General features: G+C 45.0%; 1 protein-coding gene across 1 annotated transcript; it reads right to left on the reverse strand.

Annotated features, from left to right (window-relative positions):
* Positions 1 to 17,105: 17,105 nt before the first annotated feature.
* Positions 17,106 to 19,529, reverse strand: LOC311515313 (transcription factor Sox-17-alpha-A-like). The gene is made up of 2 exons (XM_084618306.1): positions 19,030 to 19,529; positions 17,106 to 18,329 (listed from the first exon to the last, which is right to left on the reverse strand). The coding sequence occupies exons 1-2, from the start codon at positions 19,325 to 19,327 to the stop codon at positions 17,428 to 17,430; spliced, it is 1,200 nt and encodes a 399-aa protein (XP_084474432.1). The 5' UTR covers positions 19,328 to 19,529; the 3' UTR covers positions 17,106 to 17,427.
* Between the last annotated feature and the right edge of the window lie 673 nt (positions 19,530 to 20,202).

The raw sequence follows: 20,202 nt of genomic DNA on the forward strand, positions 1-20,202 counted from the left end.
CAAGCAATTTAGAAAAAAAAATCTACTAAATTAACATAATTACAAACTATCCAGAACTATATAAAGCTTCATTTAAAGCAGCATCCAATATTACTTCATTTACTCATATTATAACAGTCTTTGATAGAATGCAGGATGAGGTACAGAAATAGGTACTGAGTATGGAATGTGACAAACATGAGGACAACCCCATGGTGCATTCACCAGTCCCATAGTTGGATTTAGACACCGATAAGTAGGTGTCCATAATGTCCATATGCCAATGTCTGTGCAGTTCGTCTCTCTCTCGTCAGACACCCTTGCATGTCCAAGGATTGCTCTGGTGATCTGTCCTCTTGTGCACTATTGGTTTCAGGCTTCTTGGTCACTTTTTGGCATTATGACTGTGAACAGTTTGTGTGAATATCACATCAGTCTGATCAGCAGTTTCCAAGTGTACAGATCAACAACATCCTCATTTCCCAGATGTGGTTAAAATGTTTCTGCCTCTGGATTCAGGGTCTCTATGCCATGGGCAGCATGTGATACTAGCACATAATGTAGTTCATCTTCACTCTCATTGTCAGAATCACAGAAATCTGAATTCCTGTCCTCATTTTGATCTCTAATTATGCTAGTTTGCCTTGTTTCCTGTGTCATCTGCTGTGGTGGTTTAGAGGGTGGTATTATATCCAAGGGTCAAAAGTCACAAAGAAGTAAAAGATTGCAGGGAAGAACACCTAATACACCCTTTTTCATCTTCTGCTTTTACATCATAGACTGAACTATCCCCTTTTCTTTTAAGTACTAAATGAATTTTATCTTCCCAATAGGATCCTCATTTGCTAGGTCTGCCTTTCTCTGAAAGATTCTGGGCCAGTACTATGTCATCAGTTATGAGAGCAGCACCAGGCCCTTTCTGATCATAATGATTCTTTCCGTGACCAGCAGATTTTTTAGAACATTCTGATGCCAGTTCATAAGCTTCTTTCATCTGCAGTTGCCATTTCTCTGTGTCCCCAGGTGCAGACCCATAGTTTACAGGTAAACGAAATGCAATGTCAATGGGCAAATTTGATGATTTTCTATATAATGATTATAAGGGTGAGAATCCTGTAGCTTCATTTCATATACAGTTATAGGCTTACATGACCTTATTAAGGGAGTACCAGGTTTTTTTCATCTGGCAAGGTTCTGAACATAGCCAGCAGACTGTGGTTCAGCCTTTCTACTCATCCATTGCCCTGTGTGTGATTCAGGATTATGTGATGTTTCAATTTTACCACAGCGCTGTAAACTTATGAATAAATTATTTTCAAACTCTGCCTCTTGGTCATGACAAATCCTTTTGGAAAAAACAACTTTTAAAACAAAATCATTGAAGATATTGTCTGCCACAATCTTGCTTGGTAGGGTAGGGTAGGCTTGGACAAACATACCAAAGTGATCCACTAGGACTAAGATGTATTCATTTCCTCTTTGGCTTCTTTCTAGATGCAAGAAGTCTATTGATACGAGCTTGGATAGCTCTGTTATAACTATATTACTTAGTGGACCTCTGATAGGTTGGTTGTGTTTCTTTCATGTACAGACCCTAGTGACATAATGTTTGATATTTCTCTTAATCTGCAGTCAATAAAACTGAATTCTCACAAGACTGTTTACTCACGCTGCTCCAAATGTCCCACCTCTTCATACATGTCTTGTTATACATGTCTTTTGTATTTTTCAGGTAATACCAGTTGATTTCATAACTTGATTTCTGATAAAGTATTCTACCTTTATCCATATGCAGCCACATTTACATATCAAGGCAGAGATCTTACCACATCTTCCTGTGTTCTCTTGGTTATTAGGTTTGCACCCCAAGGGCTTGAAAAAAAGAAGAATTTTAACAATAACTGTATCTTCCTTATGAGCTGCCAAAATGTCTTCTTGGGGAATCTCTTCTGTGCATTCTGTCAAATATTTTTCGATATTGAAGGGTATCATGAATAAACTATCTGCCTTGACATTAGATTTCAATATTTAACTTTGAAGTTAAAGTCAGCCGCAACCTACCAGTGTGCTGTGATGTTCAGAGAGGAAAACAGGTTAATGGGTTGTTATCACTATACACCATGAAGGATTGTGTGTAATAGAGGTAATTACAGAATTTTTCAGTTACAGCCCATTTCAACGTTAGAAACTCCAGCTTTTCTGAATGAAGGAGTTTATTCATCTCAGCTGTAGTTGGTGTTCTTGACCCATGATTTATAACTCTCAATTTACCTTCCTGACACTGGTATCAACCTGTGCTTAGGCCCTTATTGGAAACATCTACATGAAGGATAAAGGGTAAAGCAAAAATCAAGACAGGCTATTATTGGTGGCTGTACTAGGCAATCAGCTGGTTTTAAACTGTTGGGTGTTGCTCAGTTGAGGTAATTGGTAGTTAGGAGGGTATCCATCCAGATTGTTTCCCTTGACTTTTCTCTTTTTCTGAGTCCAATGGAACGGGCAAATCTTACAGTGGCTTTGCTATTGGAGAAAAGTCTTGAATGTACCTTCAGTAGTAAATAGGAGGCATAACAGCTTACAGAGTTCCCCTATGGTGTTTAATGGTTCATCTACAAAAGAAGAACAGCCAACATGTCAGCTGGATTCATTTTATAACCTTCAGCAGACACTAGTTCCCAAGTAATGTACCTCTTTCTTAAAGCGATCACATTTAGAAGCTTTCAGTGTAATATCATGCTTCTGTAACTGTTGCAACTTTCTTTTTATATTCTCCATATGTTCTTCAAAGGTGCCACTGTACATAAAGACATCATCCAGATATGGAATGTATACCTCATCCCTAAGTTCCGCAAGGCACTTTTCTATACTTCACTGGAAGGCCACCGGTGTATTTGTTAACCCAGATGGGATTCTAACCCATTCATATAGATTCCATGAAGGTTGTGATGTGATTGTTCAGCCATGAAACCTTGGTTTTAGGCCTTCCCTTGATCTAAAAATGAGAACCAAGATTTACTTCCTCATCCATTTAGAACATCTTGGATTTGAGGGATGGAAGTATGTCTGGCATGGTTTTTCTATTAAATTCCTGATTGTCTACAAAGAGTCTTAGACTACCATCCTCTTTCTAGACACATACCACTAGTGACAAATAGCATGACTTTGATCAGGACCCCATTTAGAAGATTTTTAAGCCATTCCTTTACTTCTTTATGTAGTGGTTGGGGCTCTGAGAAGTAAGTCTTCTAGTTGCTGGTTGTGTACATCTGCAGACTAGAGATCTTTTCTGTGTCTCCATCATTTCTGGAGAAAGCATTGGACTCTTCTTTTGGCATGTGCTGGGCCATTTTCTTTTGCATCTCTGACAAATGGCTCATGTTCACTGCTGGTTCAAACAGATCTCGGTCATCCCCTTGGTTTAGAGAATGTTCTCCCCTTCCTGGCTTAGTCCTGGATCCTTGGTACTCCCAACTTTGTCTTTTGACACTGATGCAGCCTGTCACTATTTTATATGATGAATACTGCCAGGAATTTCAGATTTAATCTGCTGTAAATTTCCTAGCACAGTTTGTCCTTTCAAAATGATGGTATGTTTTGATGGGTTATTGACCGGTATATGGATCTGGAAAGATTATTCTTGAGATATTTTATGTCCAAACCTTCAGGCCAGTGAACAGCAGCATCTGGTTCAAACATTACTGTCAAACTTTCAGTATCTAGGCCTGTATGAGCCCAATAGGTTGAATTAGTGGTTTTTCCTTTGGGGATAATTACATCCCTTCTCTCCATTTTAAGAATGCACAGATTGTCTGAATTGCTGTTTTGATGAAGTTCACAAGTGCTTCCACTTTCATATTTCATATTGCTAATGAGGCTAGGTGCTGGTGCCTCATCAGGTGAATTACAGCAGTGGTTTTTGACTATCTCCTCAATTGTAGCCAATGATCAAGTTCTCTAATTTGTGTGGAGTGACCAGCAACAAAACATTTAAGATGTCATCATATTTGCTTAATTGAAACTGGACTTCAATCCATCCTTTGTAAGGAGTTTGAGGTCCGTTGATAGCTTTCAACCCCATCTTCTCTTTCCAGTAGCTCTTCAAGCTTTCTAAGGCATGTCCCTGAGAGATTATCTTCCACCCCCACTGACTCAAGACCAGGCACACTTGTGCATGTGTCCTACAGGGCTTGAGTTTTGTTGAGAAAACACCACATCGCACATCTCTTTCCAAATAAATTAGCTACTCTGGTTTGCTTCTTGGGTATAAGATGGCAAATGTAGGCTGCTTCTGGTAAATTAGATGCAGTGACACAGCTTTGTCTCTGTTCTCTTGTGATTTTCCTGCATGACTTCCTGGCACATCTGAAACGGTGGTCAAGTATTGCTTCTTCCAGATGGCCTGCAGCTAGCATATTCCTTTCTCTGGGGTTGCCTGTCTATTCAGACCATTAAGAGTGCTTTTGTTACATGTCTGGACATCTTGCTTTAATATGTTAATTTTGGCTTTCACGCCTTTGATCTCATTAATACCGGCCTTTAGTTCCCTGATTTCATTCATCAGTGAGTCACCTTTTGTTTCTCTGCTTCATCACTTACAGTAAAAAGAAAAGGAGTACTTGTGGCACCTTAGAGACTAACCAATTTATTTGAGCATAAGCTTTCGTGAGCTACAGCTCACTTCATCGGATGCATACTGTGGAAACTGCAGAAGACATTATATACACAGAGACCATGAAACAATACCTCCTCCCATCCCACTCTCCTGCTGGTAATAACTTATCTAAAGTGATCACTCTCCTTACAATGACAGGTTTCAGAGTAACAGCTGTGTTAGTCTGTATTCGCAAAAAGAAAAGGAGTACTTGTGGCATCTTAGAGACTAACCAATTTATTTGAGCATAAGCTTTCGTGAGCTACAGCTCACTTCATCAGATGCATCAGATGCATTTCCAGCACAAGTTTTCCAGCACTGGATTTGTGCTGGAAATGGCCCACCTTGATTATCATACACATTGTAAAGAGAGTGGTCACTTTGGATGGGCTATTACCAGCAGGAGAGTGAGTTTGTGGGGGGGGGGGGTGAGAAAACCTGGATTTGTGCTGAAAATGGCCCAACTTGATTATCATACACATTGTAAGGAGAGTGATCACTTTAGATAAGCTATTACCAGCAGGAGAGTTTCCACAGTATGCATCCGATGAAGTGAGCTGTAGCTCACGAAAGCTTATGCTCAAATAAATTGGTTAGTCTCTAAGGTGCCACAAGTCCTCCTTTTCTTTTTGCGAATACAGACTAACACGGCTGTTACTCTGAAACCTGTCACTTACAGTAGTGTGCAGTTTCTACAATAAGGTCTCACCTGCAACCTGATTATCTTTTAAATAAGGTTGCATCACAGCCCGAATATTGTCATTCTGCAGTTCTGTCAGGATTGAATGGAGAAACTTGCTTTGTACCAGGGCAGGGTCAAGGGTCATATCTTAGCTCAGAGTCAACTTCTTGTGAAGCAAACAATATCTTCTGTCTCAAATCAAGTGTTCAAACTAGGAAATCCTGAGGTGCCTCTTTTGGCTCTTGTGCTGCTCTTGAGAGCTGCAGATAAAGTTCAGTTACATATTTTTCCTGGTAACAAAACCATAAAATGCTCCTCAGTTTTGCAGGCTCAGATTAGATTTTCTCACCAAGTAGCTCCTGAGGCTCAATCATGGGCAAACTGCCTTGATTACAGTTTGGGTTATCTAGCCTCAATATACCCCTTTTAAATCCAGCTTTCAATTTGATAAATCAAACTGTTTAGGCTTAACCAATCCTTTTGTAGAAAGTTCCCTATCTGTCCTGTCATTTTAAAGTCTTCTTTTAAAATGGGTTCTATTGTCTGGAGTGGGTGTGACGATTTTTACGAGGGTTTATCTTTTAATTTCTTTCATGCTTTCTTAAAACGGTATGTCAAGCAATTTTAATTTGTCAGCATACTGTTTCTGAATTGTCTCTACTTTAAGTGTTTCAGTGGACTCCTCTTTGGCTGTAGGAATTAGATGCAAAATCTTATCTTTTAATGCTAGTAGTGTAGACAATCCCTGCTCTTCTAACTCTTCACTATTTAAATAGCTTCTTATACAGTTGATTAAAGCAATTATTATTGTTGTTATTAATTTTGCTGCAACTTGTCCCAAATATGCCAAGAGAGTCACAGGGTTCTCTTAAAAGCTCATTCTTCAACTGATATCAAAGTTCCCCTTCCTTCAGGTGAATGGGCTCTAATTCTCTCCCAGCTATCCTGCTGGCAAACAATCACGGGCTCCTTTTCCTGGAACAGTCTGCAGCCACTTCTAGGTAGATTTGTCTCACAGAGAGGTCAGATCATTGCAACTGAGCCTCTCCTGCCTGTGCTCGCCACATGTTGTACTCCCAAGAGCAGGGACAGTTTTCAAACTGGGATTTTATTAAAATTAGTATAAATCACCCCAAACACAGCTTACACAACCCCCATTGCTACTCAGTCCATGCCTTTCAGTGTACATACAACTCTGCTGCTGTACCCAGAGCTTCCCCCCTTAACCCCTCTGCAGACCTTCAATTCCTAAAAGGACAGAGCACAGGTAAATCTCACCCTGACATTCTCTTATGAGTGCTACATGAACTCCACCTTCTCCACACTCCATCATTATGAAGAGTGAACTTCAAAGTGTAATTGGGACCGTTGGGCTTCTTTTACACTGGAAACATTTACGAAAAACAATTCACTTCAGCTATACTGGTGGTAGAGCGAATGAGAGCTGCAGTGTAGAGAAAGCTCCCAGGGTTGGATCTGTTCTTCTATGGCACTCATCACTGTAGTACCTCACAACCATTAAAATACTTTATCCTCACCCCTCGATATAGGGTTGTGTTATGCGGGATGGGGAACCAAGTAGATTAAGTGACTAGCCCAAGGGCATACAGGAAGTTTGTGGCTGAGCTATGAATGCAGCCTAGATCTTCTAAGTCCTACTCCAATGCCCTATCCACACTAGACTATCCTTTCTACCTCTTTCCCATACTTCCATTTCAACTATGCTTGCTCTTCACCAACAATGGTGAAAACTGATCTGGCTGCTGAAGCCTCATTTACGCTACAGCTCCCATCAGTTCTAACACTGTAAACATGTTGCACATTGATCTGTTGTAAATTTCCCCACAGTAGGCCTGGGCCTTACATGCAAACTTGCACAGGCAGTTTATTTTTCTCTCCTTTCCCCCCATCTTCTAAAAAATAAAAATAAAAAGCCAAATCAACCGTAATACCTGAGTAAAGGAGAAAAACACCAACATGAAGACAGAGCTAAAGTTAAACATTTAAAAATAAGTCAGGGAATAAAAAAGTTAGATTATTTATAGGCACTCATCACACCTGTATCTGAGAGTAACGTCTCATAGTAACATTAACTAGCTCATCCTGCACATATAAAATACTGTCAATAGCTAGTTAAGCTAATAAATATCTGACTTCAATGGCGCAACACCAGGGGAGGATGTGATTCCATATGTACATACTGGACAAGTTTACTTGTGCATGCTCTGACTCTTTTGTATTTTAAAATGTAATCTTATTGTTGTGGTAACATGGATTCCAATTTGTAATATATATATAAACCTTGTTCCAATATTGTGACAACCTATTCTTTCTGCTTGCCAGGGCTCAGAAATTTCAAAAGAAAACCTTTCAAGGAGTGACAGAATGAATGGTGCCCCAGAAATTAGGGTGAATTTCAATGTTTGAAGTGTGAGGATGAATTTGGGAAGATACAATTCATTTTCCCAACTCCTCCAAAGTAAAAGACTCCAGAACACTCCCCTACACAAACACACCATATCGCTGCACTGCTATTCCAGCCTATCATCTGGAATTTCTGGTAGCTACCCTCCACGCCAGTTGTGTACATGTAAAGGACACTGTATCTGTCGGCAAATTAGTAGGTAGCCATTTCTTAACTAAAATCAGAAATGATAATACCACCATGGTATTTCAGGGGCACTTAAATTTATAAATAATTAAAGATCCCATTGTACATTTCACATAAGGGTGAAACTCACTGCCCTTTCATGCAGAAACTAAGAGGGCTTGAGGAAATTATGCAATGGCTCTTTTGTGGACACTACTTCAGTCTATGGCTTAGAATGATGGTGTTCCTCCTTTGCATCCTTGATGGCCGGGGGGGGGGGGGATTCAGATTCTGAATTTGAGTAGGCACAGAAACAGTAGCTTCCTTCCTCCCCTCAACACAGAACCACCCCTCCTTCCTTATGTAGCAGTTCTGCATGTGCCTCTCCCATCCCCCCTTCCAAGAGTAATTGCACTGAAAATAAGGTGGTGGATTTCAATCAAGATAGAGGTGATAGCTCTTGTATCCTACAAATCCGTGATTAGGTGATCACATTTTACCTATCTAATTATCCCTCTGTAGCTTTAATTGGATGACATTCTTAATTTCCCATCACACATCAAAAATGTTTGTTGGTATTGAACTGCTGCCATATTCCAAATTAGCAGTGAGTGAAGTGGTTCCATGTATAAACTCTCTAAGTGCTTTCAGATCATTCTGAAACAAAGTTTCTACATAAATACAAGATATTGTTATTAACTGGTGTTTTAATAGCATTTCATTTACATATCCAATAAGTAATATATACCCTGTTCATAGTTATTACAAATGAATAAATGTTTGCCTTACTCATGAAAAGTTCTTGTTGATTTCTGTTGCTTTCACATAAGCAAGGTGAGCAGGATCTCACTCCCTGACAGAAGAATGTTCTCTGAATACACACAAAATGCACAGAGTCACGGAAATTTTCTCTAATTCGTGCTAGCTTACAACCCCCCCACTCTTGCCCCAATATTCTTGGGTAAAAAATTCAAAAGGTAAAACAAAATAATGATGGCACAATATGACTAAACCTAAGGCCCAGTTTGCAAGTGAGAAATAACAACCTATATATTTGAAATAAAAAATTGCATCATGCCATACAATCAGTTCATGAATCCACAAATATTGATTTACCTTTTTAGCTAATCAAGATGCAACCTTTAGCTGCAAAAACATATTCTAATATTCTTTATCTTTGTTTAACAGAGGAGAAAAATTTCTTTTAAACAGGATGTGTGCAGAATAAATTTTGTTTCTAAACTGCCATAACAAGAAGCTTTAAAGTAAATCAGACACTGTAAAGTAATTCCACAATGCCTTGGAAAGAGCCCAAGATTGCTGGTTCCTAAATATATTCTCTATGGGTAAATGGAGCTGCCACCCTTTACATGAACAATAACTATATTCCCTTGATAACTGCAAGGAATACTCTATGAAACAAGTTTTTACTCTGATAAGCAAAGGCATGGAAATATATTTGACTTTCATTGAATTGTTGTTTGTTAAAGTGTTACAGAAGATGCTACACTCCTACGTCTGAAAACTATCAGTTGAGTTTCTTGTGTTTTTTAAAGCTGTAAGAACTTAGCTTCTGATAACATTATATTTTTAACTTACTTTGACATTTCCCTATGTCAGACAAAATAATATTACAAATGCTATGTATTACAATACAGCTGGGATAACAAATATATTATTTTATATTGAAAGGAGGGGTATTTGAAATTTAAGGCCTAGTCTACACTGCCTCTTAAGTCGATGTAAGTTAAGTTGCTTCAGGGCTGTGAAAAAAATCACTCCCGTGAGCGACATAGCTTACATTGGCCTACTGTGGTATCTACACTGTGTTATGTAGGCGGGAGATGCTCTCCAGCTGATTTACCTTCTGCCTCTCGAGGAGGTGGTGTACTGAAGTCAATGGGATAGTGCTCTCCGATCAACTCATCACGTCTTCACCAGAGCCGCTAAATCGACAACGCTGCAGCGATCGCAGTGGCATCGATTTAGCCTGCAGTATAGACAAGCCTTAAGACAATGCTGACACTTTCAGTTCAAGCACCTTAACCCTGATGATTAGCTATACAGTATGTGAAAACATTTCACACTTTTCACATGTTCCAATAATAAATGGTGTGCTCAAATCATTCAGAAACTACTGAAAGTAGAAACTGTACACGAGGCTGGTTTGTGGAACTCATAGCGACTTTAACAATGAGCCAAGTTTGTGGGCATTTGACAATTTTAAATTTATGAACATTTAAAGTAGCATTTTTTGTACTGAGCATTAGAATTTTCTGTTGTTCTCATGGTGCCCTAAAGTTAAAGCAGTTTAGGACACTGAGCTTAGCTTTGCAGCATTTTATACTGCTTATGGACTTAATTTTTTTTTAAGTTACTCAGGTTATCTGGGTTCTCCTCTCAGTTCTGCCACAGACTGTCTGTGACATTGAACAAGTTCTTTAACCTTTCAATGCCTCAGTTTCCCTCTCTGACATAGCTATTGTGTGACAGTTCATTAATGTTTTTTAAGTCCTTTGCTATCCTGAAGTGACAAGTACTAAAGTACAGTATTACTGAATCCAGAAGCCATTAATAGCTACATCTCAAAGCTGAATCTGATCTGAAATTCTCAATAGCTTCTTCATCATCTTATCCCATCAATCGGGATCAACAGTCTTGCTTTTCATCTCCAAGTGTTCTTGTCAAGTGTGTCTTCCATGCTGACACCAACCTTATTCATGTATTCAGCATCTCAAACCACCTTTTTCTAGGTTGTTCTTGTGGTCCTTGTCCCACGAAAACTCTTGTACTCTCTTGCCAACATATCCCACATCTTGTCATCTCATATGACCCAACCATCTCAGTTGATACTGCTTCAGCTTTTCCGCGATGAGTGTTACCTGCATCATGGCTCATACTGTCTCATTGCATAGTCCATCAACTCTCATCTGACTTAGAATGCTCCTGAGCAATCTCATTTTGGTAGTATGAAATAGTTGTTCTTCTCTCTTCCTCACTGGCCAGCATTCTGACCAATACATCATAGAAAGGTTTAGTCAAGATATTTATCACTTGGCTGAAATTCTCAATATCACGTGAGAAAATAATGCAGATTTATTATTTAAAATCTCTGAGCAACTCATGACTACAAGATGGAGGAATAATGAGTACACCTCACACAAGTAGTCCCTGTTTTCTATCGGAAAGGTCTTCAGTGCCGTCAAGTTCAGCAAAACAGTTGGTCAGAAAGCCCGGATCTATACACAAATATGTACCAGTTTAATTAAAGGTGTGTTTAAAGTGTAAACCAATTTAGTTAAAGCAGGGAAAATGCCTGTGAGGACACTCTTAAACTGATATTTAAAATATGTATATTGATTTAGCTTAATTTGGTAAGCGGTCTACACACAGAAGGCACACTGCCTCAACTAAATTGGTTACTAATCAATTTAATTACATGGGTCCAACCCCTTTACCAGAACCCTCCTATTAATCTGAGAATGTTTAAAATCTTCAGTAAGCTAAATTTAATTAAATTGGTTTCTAAATCAATTTAGTGAAATTGGTGGTCTTCTTGTGTGGACACTTATGAACACGTTTGTGTAAAATCAATGAGTTTTCTGAGTAGACTGATCCCAAGAAATTGACTAACTAAATGAATATAAGTGTAACCCCTTTGGGGTTTAGAAAGCATGGCCCCTTTAAATCTTTTTCCTCAGTGGGGGGGAGAGCAGTGAGAGGAAGGAGGGAAACTCCAGGGTGTGACTCTGGAGCTCCAGGGAGAAGAGCTGCAGCAAGCAGGCCCTCGCAAAGTGAAGCAGCAGAGAACCTGTCTGAAGCCTGGGAGGGACAGAGTGGCTGATCGGGAACACCCCAGGGCAGGAGCCAGGAGAAGCACTGTGGGAATCGCCCGAGAAGGACAGGCTGGAGCTGGACCCAGTATCACTGCTGCCCAGAGCTGCATGGAGCTGTGAGTACTGGGGCTTGTGACTTTGCATTGGGAATAAGGAGGGAGGTGGTAGCTAGTCAAGTGGGGAGGTGGTTGCTGTGGGTGGCTTTGCAGAGAGCAGCAGAAGAGGGCACTGGAAGGGTTTGTTGGGGAAAGTTTACTGGCACTGAAGATGACCAGCAGCACCCAAGACTCACCCCTGGACTGGAACTTTGCTCAGGAATCCTGAACTCTGTGTGCAGATACATTGCTCAGTGTCTGCCCTCTCAAACTGTGCTACCACTGGTCCTGTGGGGCCTTGGTTTGGAAGCAACCCTATATTTCCCCTTGTTTTTCTCCTCTCATCCCTCTGTAAATAAATATTTCCCTTTCTTATATCTATTGTACTTTTCCGGTGGGTGGGTGTGTTCACTCTGCAGGGTTTGGAACAGATGCCCCTGGCGTGGAAGGGATTTTTCCTGCTGCATTTCTGCGCGTGCCTTCTCTTGGCCAGAGCTGCCTGCAGAGTAAACTCCATCTTGGCCACAAGGGCGCTAAAGTTACATAGGCCATTTTTAAAAAGGATTTAACATCATCTTCACGGAGGCTTGCTCAGTTTTAATTAAATTAGATTTAAATAGATTTTAGTTAAACCAGTGCTAGTTTGTGTGTAGACAAGGCCAAACTCATTATACTGAACCAGTACTACAGGGAGTGTAGATGGCAACACCTCTAGTTACAGTTTGTCTGACCCTCTGCCTGGTAAGACCCTATTTTCAGTCACTAATACTCACTTTGAAGACTTAAACAATTTGGGCTGAAATTTTCCAAGGCAGGTGTCTGCCATAGGCTGAAATGTTTGAGATACCTTCAACTAAAATGGTTGAGCCATTTCGAAGAATTAAGCCAGGGAGAAAAACATTGTTATGGTCATGTTAAAACAACTCTTACCATCATTTTATTCTACTTGATTCTTTGGAACAGGGACTTTCAGTTTAGCAGGGGGGTTGCTCAGTGTCAGGGATATGCCTTTTGCTGTATCCATAAAAATTTACCATTTGGCCGTTATAAGTCTCGGGGGGTGGGGGGGGGGAACGGGACTCAGTTTGAACATGTTCAGTAGATCTGTTAGAATTCTCTGATGATTCTGTTCATACTCAGCAAGCCCCATCCCAGAGATGCAAGGGCTGAGCTACATTTTCGCTGTAACTGCTCCTTTTACTTCAGGAGGTAAGGGCTGCTTTACCGCCTGCTGCTCGGGCCACTCTCGACCAGGTCCTGTGAGAGGGTGTCCCCCACCCACCCTACAGCCCAGGCCCTCTGGACCTTTTCATCAGGCTCCTATCCCGGGGACCCATCCGGCCACCCAACCCCTTCACTGTGAGCTGGCTGCATGACTTGCAGCCGGCCATTTCCAGACCGCGCAAAGGAAACATCTGTACACGCTTGTGCTCCACACCCTTCACATCCTCACCCCAGCATCCCACCCTGACACGAAGTGGCGGGACATCCTACCACCTCTGGAGGGTGAGGAACCCCAGTGGGCCAGCCTATACTCCACCCTGGTCCCGAGGCTCACTGGGGATATCGGTTGGTGGTTCCTTCATGAAGCTGTGAGCACAGGCATGTTCTTGGCGTGGTTCACCCCCATTCCAGACACCTGCCCCTTTTGCGGTGTCAGGGAGACCCTGGTGCACGTGTATCAGGCATGCGCCAGGTTGCAGCCCCTGTTCCGGCTCCTCCAGAACCTCCTGTTGAAGTTCTGGCTGCACTTCTTCCCACACTTGTTTATATTTGCACACCCTATCCATGGCCCCACTAAGTCGTGAGACCTCCTCGCCAACCTCCTCCTGGCCCTAGCCAAAGTAGCCAACTACACCACCAGGAAAAGGATGGTAGACGAGGGGGTGCTCTGTGACTGTGGGGCCTACTTCTCCTCCTCCCTAGTCTCACGCATCCGGGCAGAGTTCCTCTGGGTGGCGTCCACTGGCTCCCCTGACACCTTTGAGGAGCAGTGGGTGCTGTCTGGGGTTCTTTTCTCAGTGTCCCCTTCCTGCTCCCTCCATTTAGCCCTGTGACCTCACTCCTGTCCCTGTTATGTCTTTAGTTGTCCCCCATACTTAACTGAGATCCAGGACCTTGTGGATCCTCCCCTTAAGCTGGGGGAGGTCCTTTAGCAGTGGGTGGGCTCTGCCCGCCCATTTCCAGGATCCCAACCAGCTACCATCTGGGAACCACTGTAGCACTGAGAACTGGAATGAACAGCAGGGAGACTCTTTCTCCAGTGCTCTTAATGGTCCTCCTGCTGACACACTGGCAGTGAGGAGGTGGCAGTCTTACTTGAATGCAGGTGGGAGTACATCAGGGAAGGAAGAGATGTAGCAGGGGGAACAAGGGTAAGAGCTTGCAGGGAGGGAAATAGAAGCCTGTGGGGGGAAAGAAAGATCAGGGCAAGGGCAGAAACAGAAGGCGGTTGGAGAATAGAAGCAGAACATGGGCAGAACCAGAGGTAGGGGATAGAGGAAGAAGCTGGATGGAGACATGAGAGGAGACGGGGGCAGGAGCTAAGGACTGTGGAGCATGGTGGGCAGTCGCTGTGGACAGCAGGAAGCAATGAGCCGGGTGGGAGTTGAGGGAACAGAAGAGAACAGAGAGGGGCTGGGGGATTGGGGAAGAAGGTTCTGTGGTCACAAGAAGACTGTTCCCTGCAAAACTTGGAACTGAATCAATTATTCCAGCAACTCAGTATTGCTTTGCTATTTAACAAATGCCTATGAAACCTAGTGGCTAGTATGAGTCTCCATCCACACATATGATGCCAGCTCTACATAGAATTTAACAGCCTATTACTGCAACCAGTTACTCATTACCTCAATGAGGCATTCAGCAATTACTGCCTCATTCAGTGAGAAACTGAACAGTGCTCTGGGAATTAATCAGGGTTGTGTAATGATTGAAGCTATTCTCTGTAGGACCCCTATCTCATGTGTGGTAGAAGTTGGAAGTGTAGTATATGAGGGAGTGGGCTGCAGCAAGAGAAAGGGTAGCCTTGTGGTAGCCTCCTATGTGATGCTAGGCAAATCATATAAACCAAAATTTTCATAGGTGGCCTCTATGTATTCCTCATTTTTTGGGTACCTCAGCTTGAGAAACCTGGCATCTGGCTTGCAGAAGTGCTAGGTACTCACAGCTGCAACTGAAGACAATGGGAGTTCTGCTCTGAACAGACAAAATGGCAAGTACTCTGGAAAAAAAAATATCAGACCCCAGGCATCTCAAAACTTGACACTTTTGGCTGTAGTCTGTGCCTCACTTCCCCATATGTAAAATGGGGATAATACCACTGCCTCACCTCATGGGTGATATGAAGATAATTCATTGTGTGAAAAGAACTAAAATATTATGATAAGAGCACAATAGAAAAGCCCATGCAGAACTTAATTTTGTGTTCACTCCAAGGTTTGGCTGGCCTGCAATAAAAAAATGCCTGGGGCCAAACACTGAATGATGAGGCTAAAAAGCAATATTGAATAGCTACCCATTTAATGGACACCATTCATCCTATGGACTGAATGAAGCGGGGATCCTGTAGGAAAGAAGAGCATGTGATCATGTAGTTAAAGTACAAAGGGGCTGAACTTCCCACTTTTTGAGTTTTTAAGTTCACAGCCTTAATATTATATATATAAAAACTTGTGTATTTAACTGCACCTGTACCATTTACTAATGTAGCAGTAAAATGTTAAGTTTTGCGATATCTACAACAATTTTGGAGAAGAAAAACTAATACAAAAAAAATTTGTATTATTGTATTGTACCTGATCATTCTAGATTTTCTGTTTTACATTGTTTTCACCACCAACACTGCATAAGAGAAACTGGCATAGTATACCATCTTTGCCTTAGAAGGATGCATGAAAGTACATACAGGCCACATCAGTGCTCTTGGTCCCTGAAATTTACTATTCTTGCTACCACTCTTGCCCTGCTGTGTTGTAGCTTGCCACTATGTACTAGAGCATGGGTTGTGTGCTCATCTTCACTGTTGTTCCATTAAATGCAGTAGAAAGCACTTCAGAATAATTTGATCCAGATTATGATTTGATTTAGACTTGAATAACTCTATTGGAAGTCTATGAACTAGCCAGCTCCACTGATGTCAATGAGTTTATTCAGGCTTTATGCTGGCCGAGATGAGATCAGAATTTGGCCTCTTGATCAACAGATACTACATAAAATTATATTCTCTTGCTTAATATTTACCAGCCCATGTGTATTAGTAGAGTATTTATCTGAAATTAAATTAATCTGCTTGTGTACATTAGGTTATTCCCAATTATCTGAAGTTGAGCTGCTAACAGGCCAGAACTAGAGTTATCTTTGTTGGTAATAAGCAGTAGTGGCCTTCCTGAATTGCAAGGAAAAAGATCAGTTATCCAATCTGAGATTCCAGCTCACCAGGAGGTAACATTAGTTTGTTCCACAAAGACTCTTCCAGTATGTAGATACTTTTATTACATTTGATCTTTTGTTTGCTTGATGAAATATTTCATCAGACACTCCAATCAAAATCCAAGGTCCTTTCTAGAAATGTCATTTGACTTTGTGTTTTACAGAGGTGGTTTTGATGCATCTATTTTTTTCCTTCTGGTGGAGATGTACCTAAACAGGAATGTTAGATCTGAAGCTGAGGGGAAGTTCACATTTGAAGTTATTTGCTAGGCTGGGATCCACTTCTAGTAATAAGCACCTTACCTTGAAATCTTGTTTGTTACTTTTCCTTCAGCAGCAATGGCTTCTGAGGCCCTGAGCAACTGCCTGAAGTTCATAAAAACAGAATAGCCTAAACCCAGCTGAAGGATCAGCCTGAACTAGGTATTATGCTATCTCTGAAGAGGACCCAAGTACAACAAAGAAAATATTTGGCCAAAGGATATTAGTTTGCTCTTCTAGACTGGTAAGAAGTACTGTTTACAAAAGCCAGTAGTGTGTCCCAAACTTTGGTAAATAAGTGCATAGTAGGTCTGGTTATTTCAGCACTAAGAGTCCAAACTTGGCAAGTAAAAACCTCGTTTCTTTCCAGAGATTCTTTTGCCCAAGTTAATCTAATGGCAGGAATGGCTCACAGGCCAATAATTGCATTTTCCCCACTCCATGATTTCTCTGCTTAGAGCAGGATTGAAGTTTCCGTGGTCGACAAAGGAATGCTGCTAGTACAGAAAAACAAATGCATAAGAAATCTTAGATATTTATTTCTAAAAGTACAAAATGAGTCAATCTTTTAAGGGGGCATTTTAAAAAAAAAGTTTAACTAGTAAAAACGTTGTGAGCAAGAGGCACCACTTTTATCATTACTCTTACAAAACAGACTAAGACATTGACATATAAAACAGATGAACCAGTGGCAGGTCAGCCAGGCACAGAAGTCCCTTACCTGTATGTTATAATAACCATGTTTTATCTCAAACAGATGAGTACTTTTCGACCCTGGTTCGTTGTCGGATAGCTCCAGTGAAGATTCCAATAAATTACATAAATAGGAGCAAAGCACACACCCTTCTGTCCAAGGCTTCCCAGCGCCAGGGAGTCCGCCACAGTCCCCGCGACTGGGAGTCTTAGGCGTCCGGGTAAGCGCAGTAATACACAGCAGTACTTGCGTCCGAAACCACCGAGGAGATGGGCCCGTGGGCGTCCGGCGCGGGCAGGCCGGCTTCGTGGCCCTGGAAGTGGAGCCCGAGCTCGGGCTTGCAGGCGAAGTGCAGGTACTGCTCGAATTCGGTGCGATCCACGTCGCCCAGCAGGTCGTCCTGCGACAGGTGCTCCAGGGGCTCCCTGCACTGCTGCGCCTCGGGCGGCGGCGAGGGCTGGCAGGGCTGCGGCGGGAGCTGGGGAGCGCGGGCCGGGCCGGCGGGCTGGCACAGCTGCCCGTAGTAGGCGTGCAGGGGGCCCTGGCAGCCCAGCAGGCTCTGCAGGGAGCTGAGCTGGCCCAGCGGCTCGGCGCGGGGCAGGTGCCTGCGGAGCGCGGCGCTGGCCTGGCTCTCGGCGCCGTGCGCGGGGTACTCGGCCGCGGGGTAGCCGTAGGGCGCCAGCTGACACTCGTCCTGCAGGGGCGGCGTGAAGAAGGCCGGCTCGCTCTCCGCCGCGTCCAGCGGGGAGGGGTCCGGGGTCGGCAGGTTGTAGCCGTCGAAGGCGGCAGCCAGGGGCTGGCAGTCCCGGTAGTGGCCCAGCGCCGGGGGCAGCGCGCTCTGCACGGCGGGGTAGCCCTGCTCCGGGTAGGGCAGGGCCAGGCTCTCCACGCACATCCTGCTGCCCTCGCTGGCCAGCTCGGCGCCCGGCGCCTCCGCCAGCCCGTGCGGCAGGAAGCCGCTTTCCACGCGCTTCAGGCGCTTCACCTGCTTCCGCCGGCGCGGCCGGTACTTGTAGTTGGGATGGTCCTGCATGTGCTGCACCCGCAGCCGCTCCGCCTCCTCCACGAACGGCCGCTTCTCCGCCAGCGACAGCGCCTTCCAGGCCTTCCCTGCGGGGCGACACAGCGCGTCACCCTGCGGCTCTTCCCTGTGCCCCCAACCAGCCCCGGGCCGCCTCCATCCCGCCAGTGCGCTCCCCACCGGGCACCCGGCCGCCTCCGTCTCCCCTACCACCCCGGGCGCGCCCCACCAGAGCCTAGCCGCCTCCACCCCCCCAGGGCGCCCCCCCCACGCACACACCCACGCTCGGCCGCCTCCGTCTCCCCTACCACCCCGGGCGCGCCCCACCAGAGCCTAGCCGCCTCCACCCCCCCAGGGCGCCCCCCCACGCACACACCCACGCTCGGCCGCCTCCGTCTCCCCTACCCACCCCGGGCGCGCCCCCCACCCCCAGGGCGCCCCCCACCCGCCACCTGGCCCCGCCTCTCCTCCCCACCCAACTCCCGTGCGCCCCGCACACAACCCCCGGCTTCTCCACTGCCCCCACCCCCAGCCTCCAGCTCCCCTCGCTAACCCAGGCCCCGGGCAAGAGGCATTGGCAATTTCTCCCGTACCCTCTGCCCGCAGCGCGCCAGCCCGGGCCCCGCAGCCGCCGCGCCCTCGGGGCAGGTACCCGCAGCACTCGGTAACTTGCCCGGCCCGCCGCTCGCAGCCTGCTGGGGCCGCCCAGGGCGTCCCAGCGCCGGGCCGGTGGGAGGGGAAAAGCCCCCCTGGCCCGGCTCAGGTGCCGGGTCACGAGCGGACACTCACCCAGCATCTTGCTGAGCTCCGCGTTGTGCAGGTCCGGGTTCTGCTGCGCCAGCCGCTTGCGCTCGTCCTTGGCCCACACCATGAAGGCGTTCATGGGCCGGCGGATGCGGGACTCGCTTTTGGCCCGGCTGCTCGCAGCCCCCGCCGGGGCCGCCTCACTCTTCACCTTGGCGTCTGCGAGGGGGCTCAGGGACTCTGCCCACTGGCAGGGACCCAGGGCCGGCATCATGATGGGGAGCGAGCACCTTGCCTGCGTCTGGTCGTCGCTGCTGGCGTATCCCGCATCGGGGCTGCTCATCTCGGGGGAGCCGGAGCCACCGGGAGGAGCCGGGCTGAAGCGGACCCGCCTCCGACCCCTCCCCGGGCACAGCTGGGAGGAAAAGGACCGTCTGCTCCGAGCAGCGCCCTCTCCCCTGGCTCGGCTGGGGCAGCAGGGACAGCGCCGCTGGCAGGCTGGGCGCGCGGGGCCTGGGCGCGGGTTCGCCGCTGGTCGAAGCAGGGTCTCGGGTGGGGGGCACCCGGCTCACTGCTGGCAGCTGTCAGAGCGCGGCCCTATTTACCCGGAGCCGCGGCCAATGGCGGGGCGGGGGCGGGGTCTGGGCTGGGAAGGTGACAGGGGGCTCGAGGCTCCGAGCGGGGAATGGAAGAGTCCCAGCCCCGCCCTTTCCAGCTACTCTTTACCTGGGCAGGTTACAAGACAGACAGCGCCGGGCGGCGACCCATTTTTCCGGGATTCAGGGTGGGGGGAATTAATCGGCCAAGAGATCGTCCATGGGAGCAGATTTTCAAGCGATACTTAGCTGTAACCTCAGCTCTGGAGACACTGGAGGTGGCTGTATAATGGCATGCACCACGAGAGATCTTTTGGATGGAAAGTTTGTATTGGCCCTGGAGATCATGTCATAGATGGACTCTCTTCTGTGTCTTAACTTGACAAATCAACTGCTTCATGTTTGGTGTCCCAGTATTAAAAACTAAGCAACGCTCAGTTTATTTAACGTGAAACTGTCCCTGGTTGTGTTTTATATCGAAAGGTGTGTAAGTGAGGTTAAAATTATACCGATTTCTTTCTGAAATAAGTGCTATAGGGTGTCCTAAAAATTGCCTTTTAATTGTCTCTTTATGAAATATTTTTGTTTTTCAAATGTATTATAATTCAATATATCAATGCTG

Source organism: Lepidochelys olivacea (assembly GCF_965140295.1).
Source record: "Lepidochelys olivacea isolate rLepOli2 genome assembly, chromosome: 2".
Classification (NCBI taxonomy): Eukaryota; Metazoa; Chordata; order Testudines; family Cheloniidae; genus Lepidochelys; species Lepidochelys olivacea.

Bases quoted from the DNA above. Each gene is read 5' to 3' on its own strand.
- LOC311515313 (XM_084618306.1), bottom strand. From the start codon at position 19,327: ATGAGCAGCCCCGATGCGGGATACGCCAGCAGCGACGACCAGACGCAG. The intron at 18,330-19,029 runs GTGAGTGTCCGC...GTCGCCCCGCAG, and splicing joins GGAGCTCAGCAAGATGCTGG to GGAAGGCCTGGAAGGCGCTG.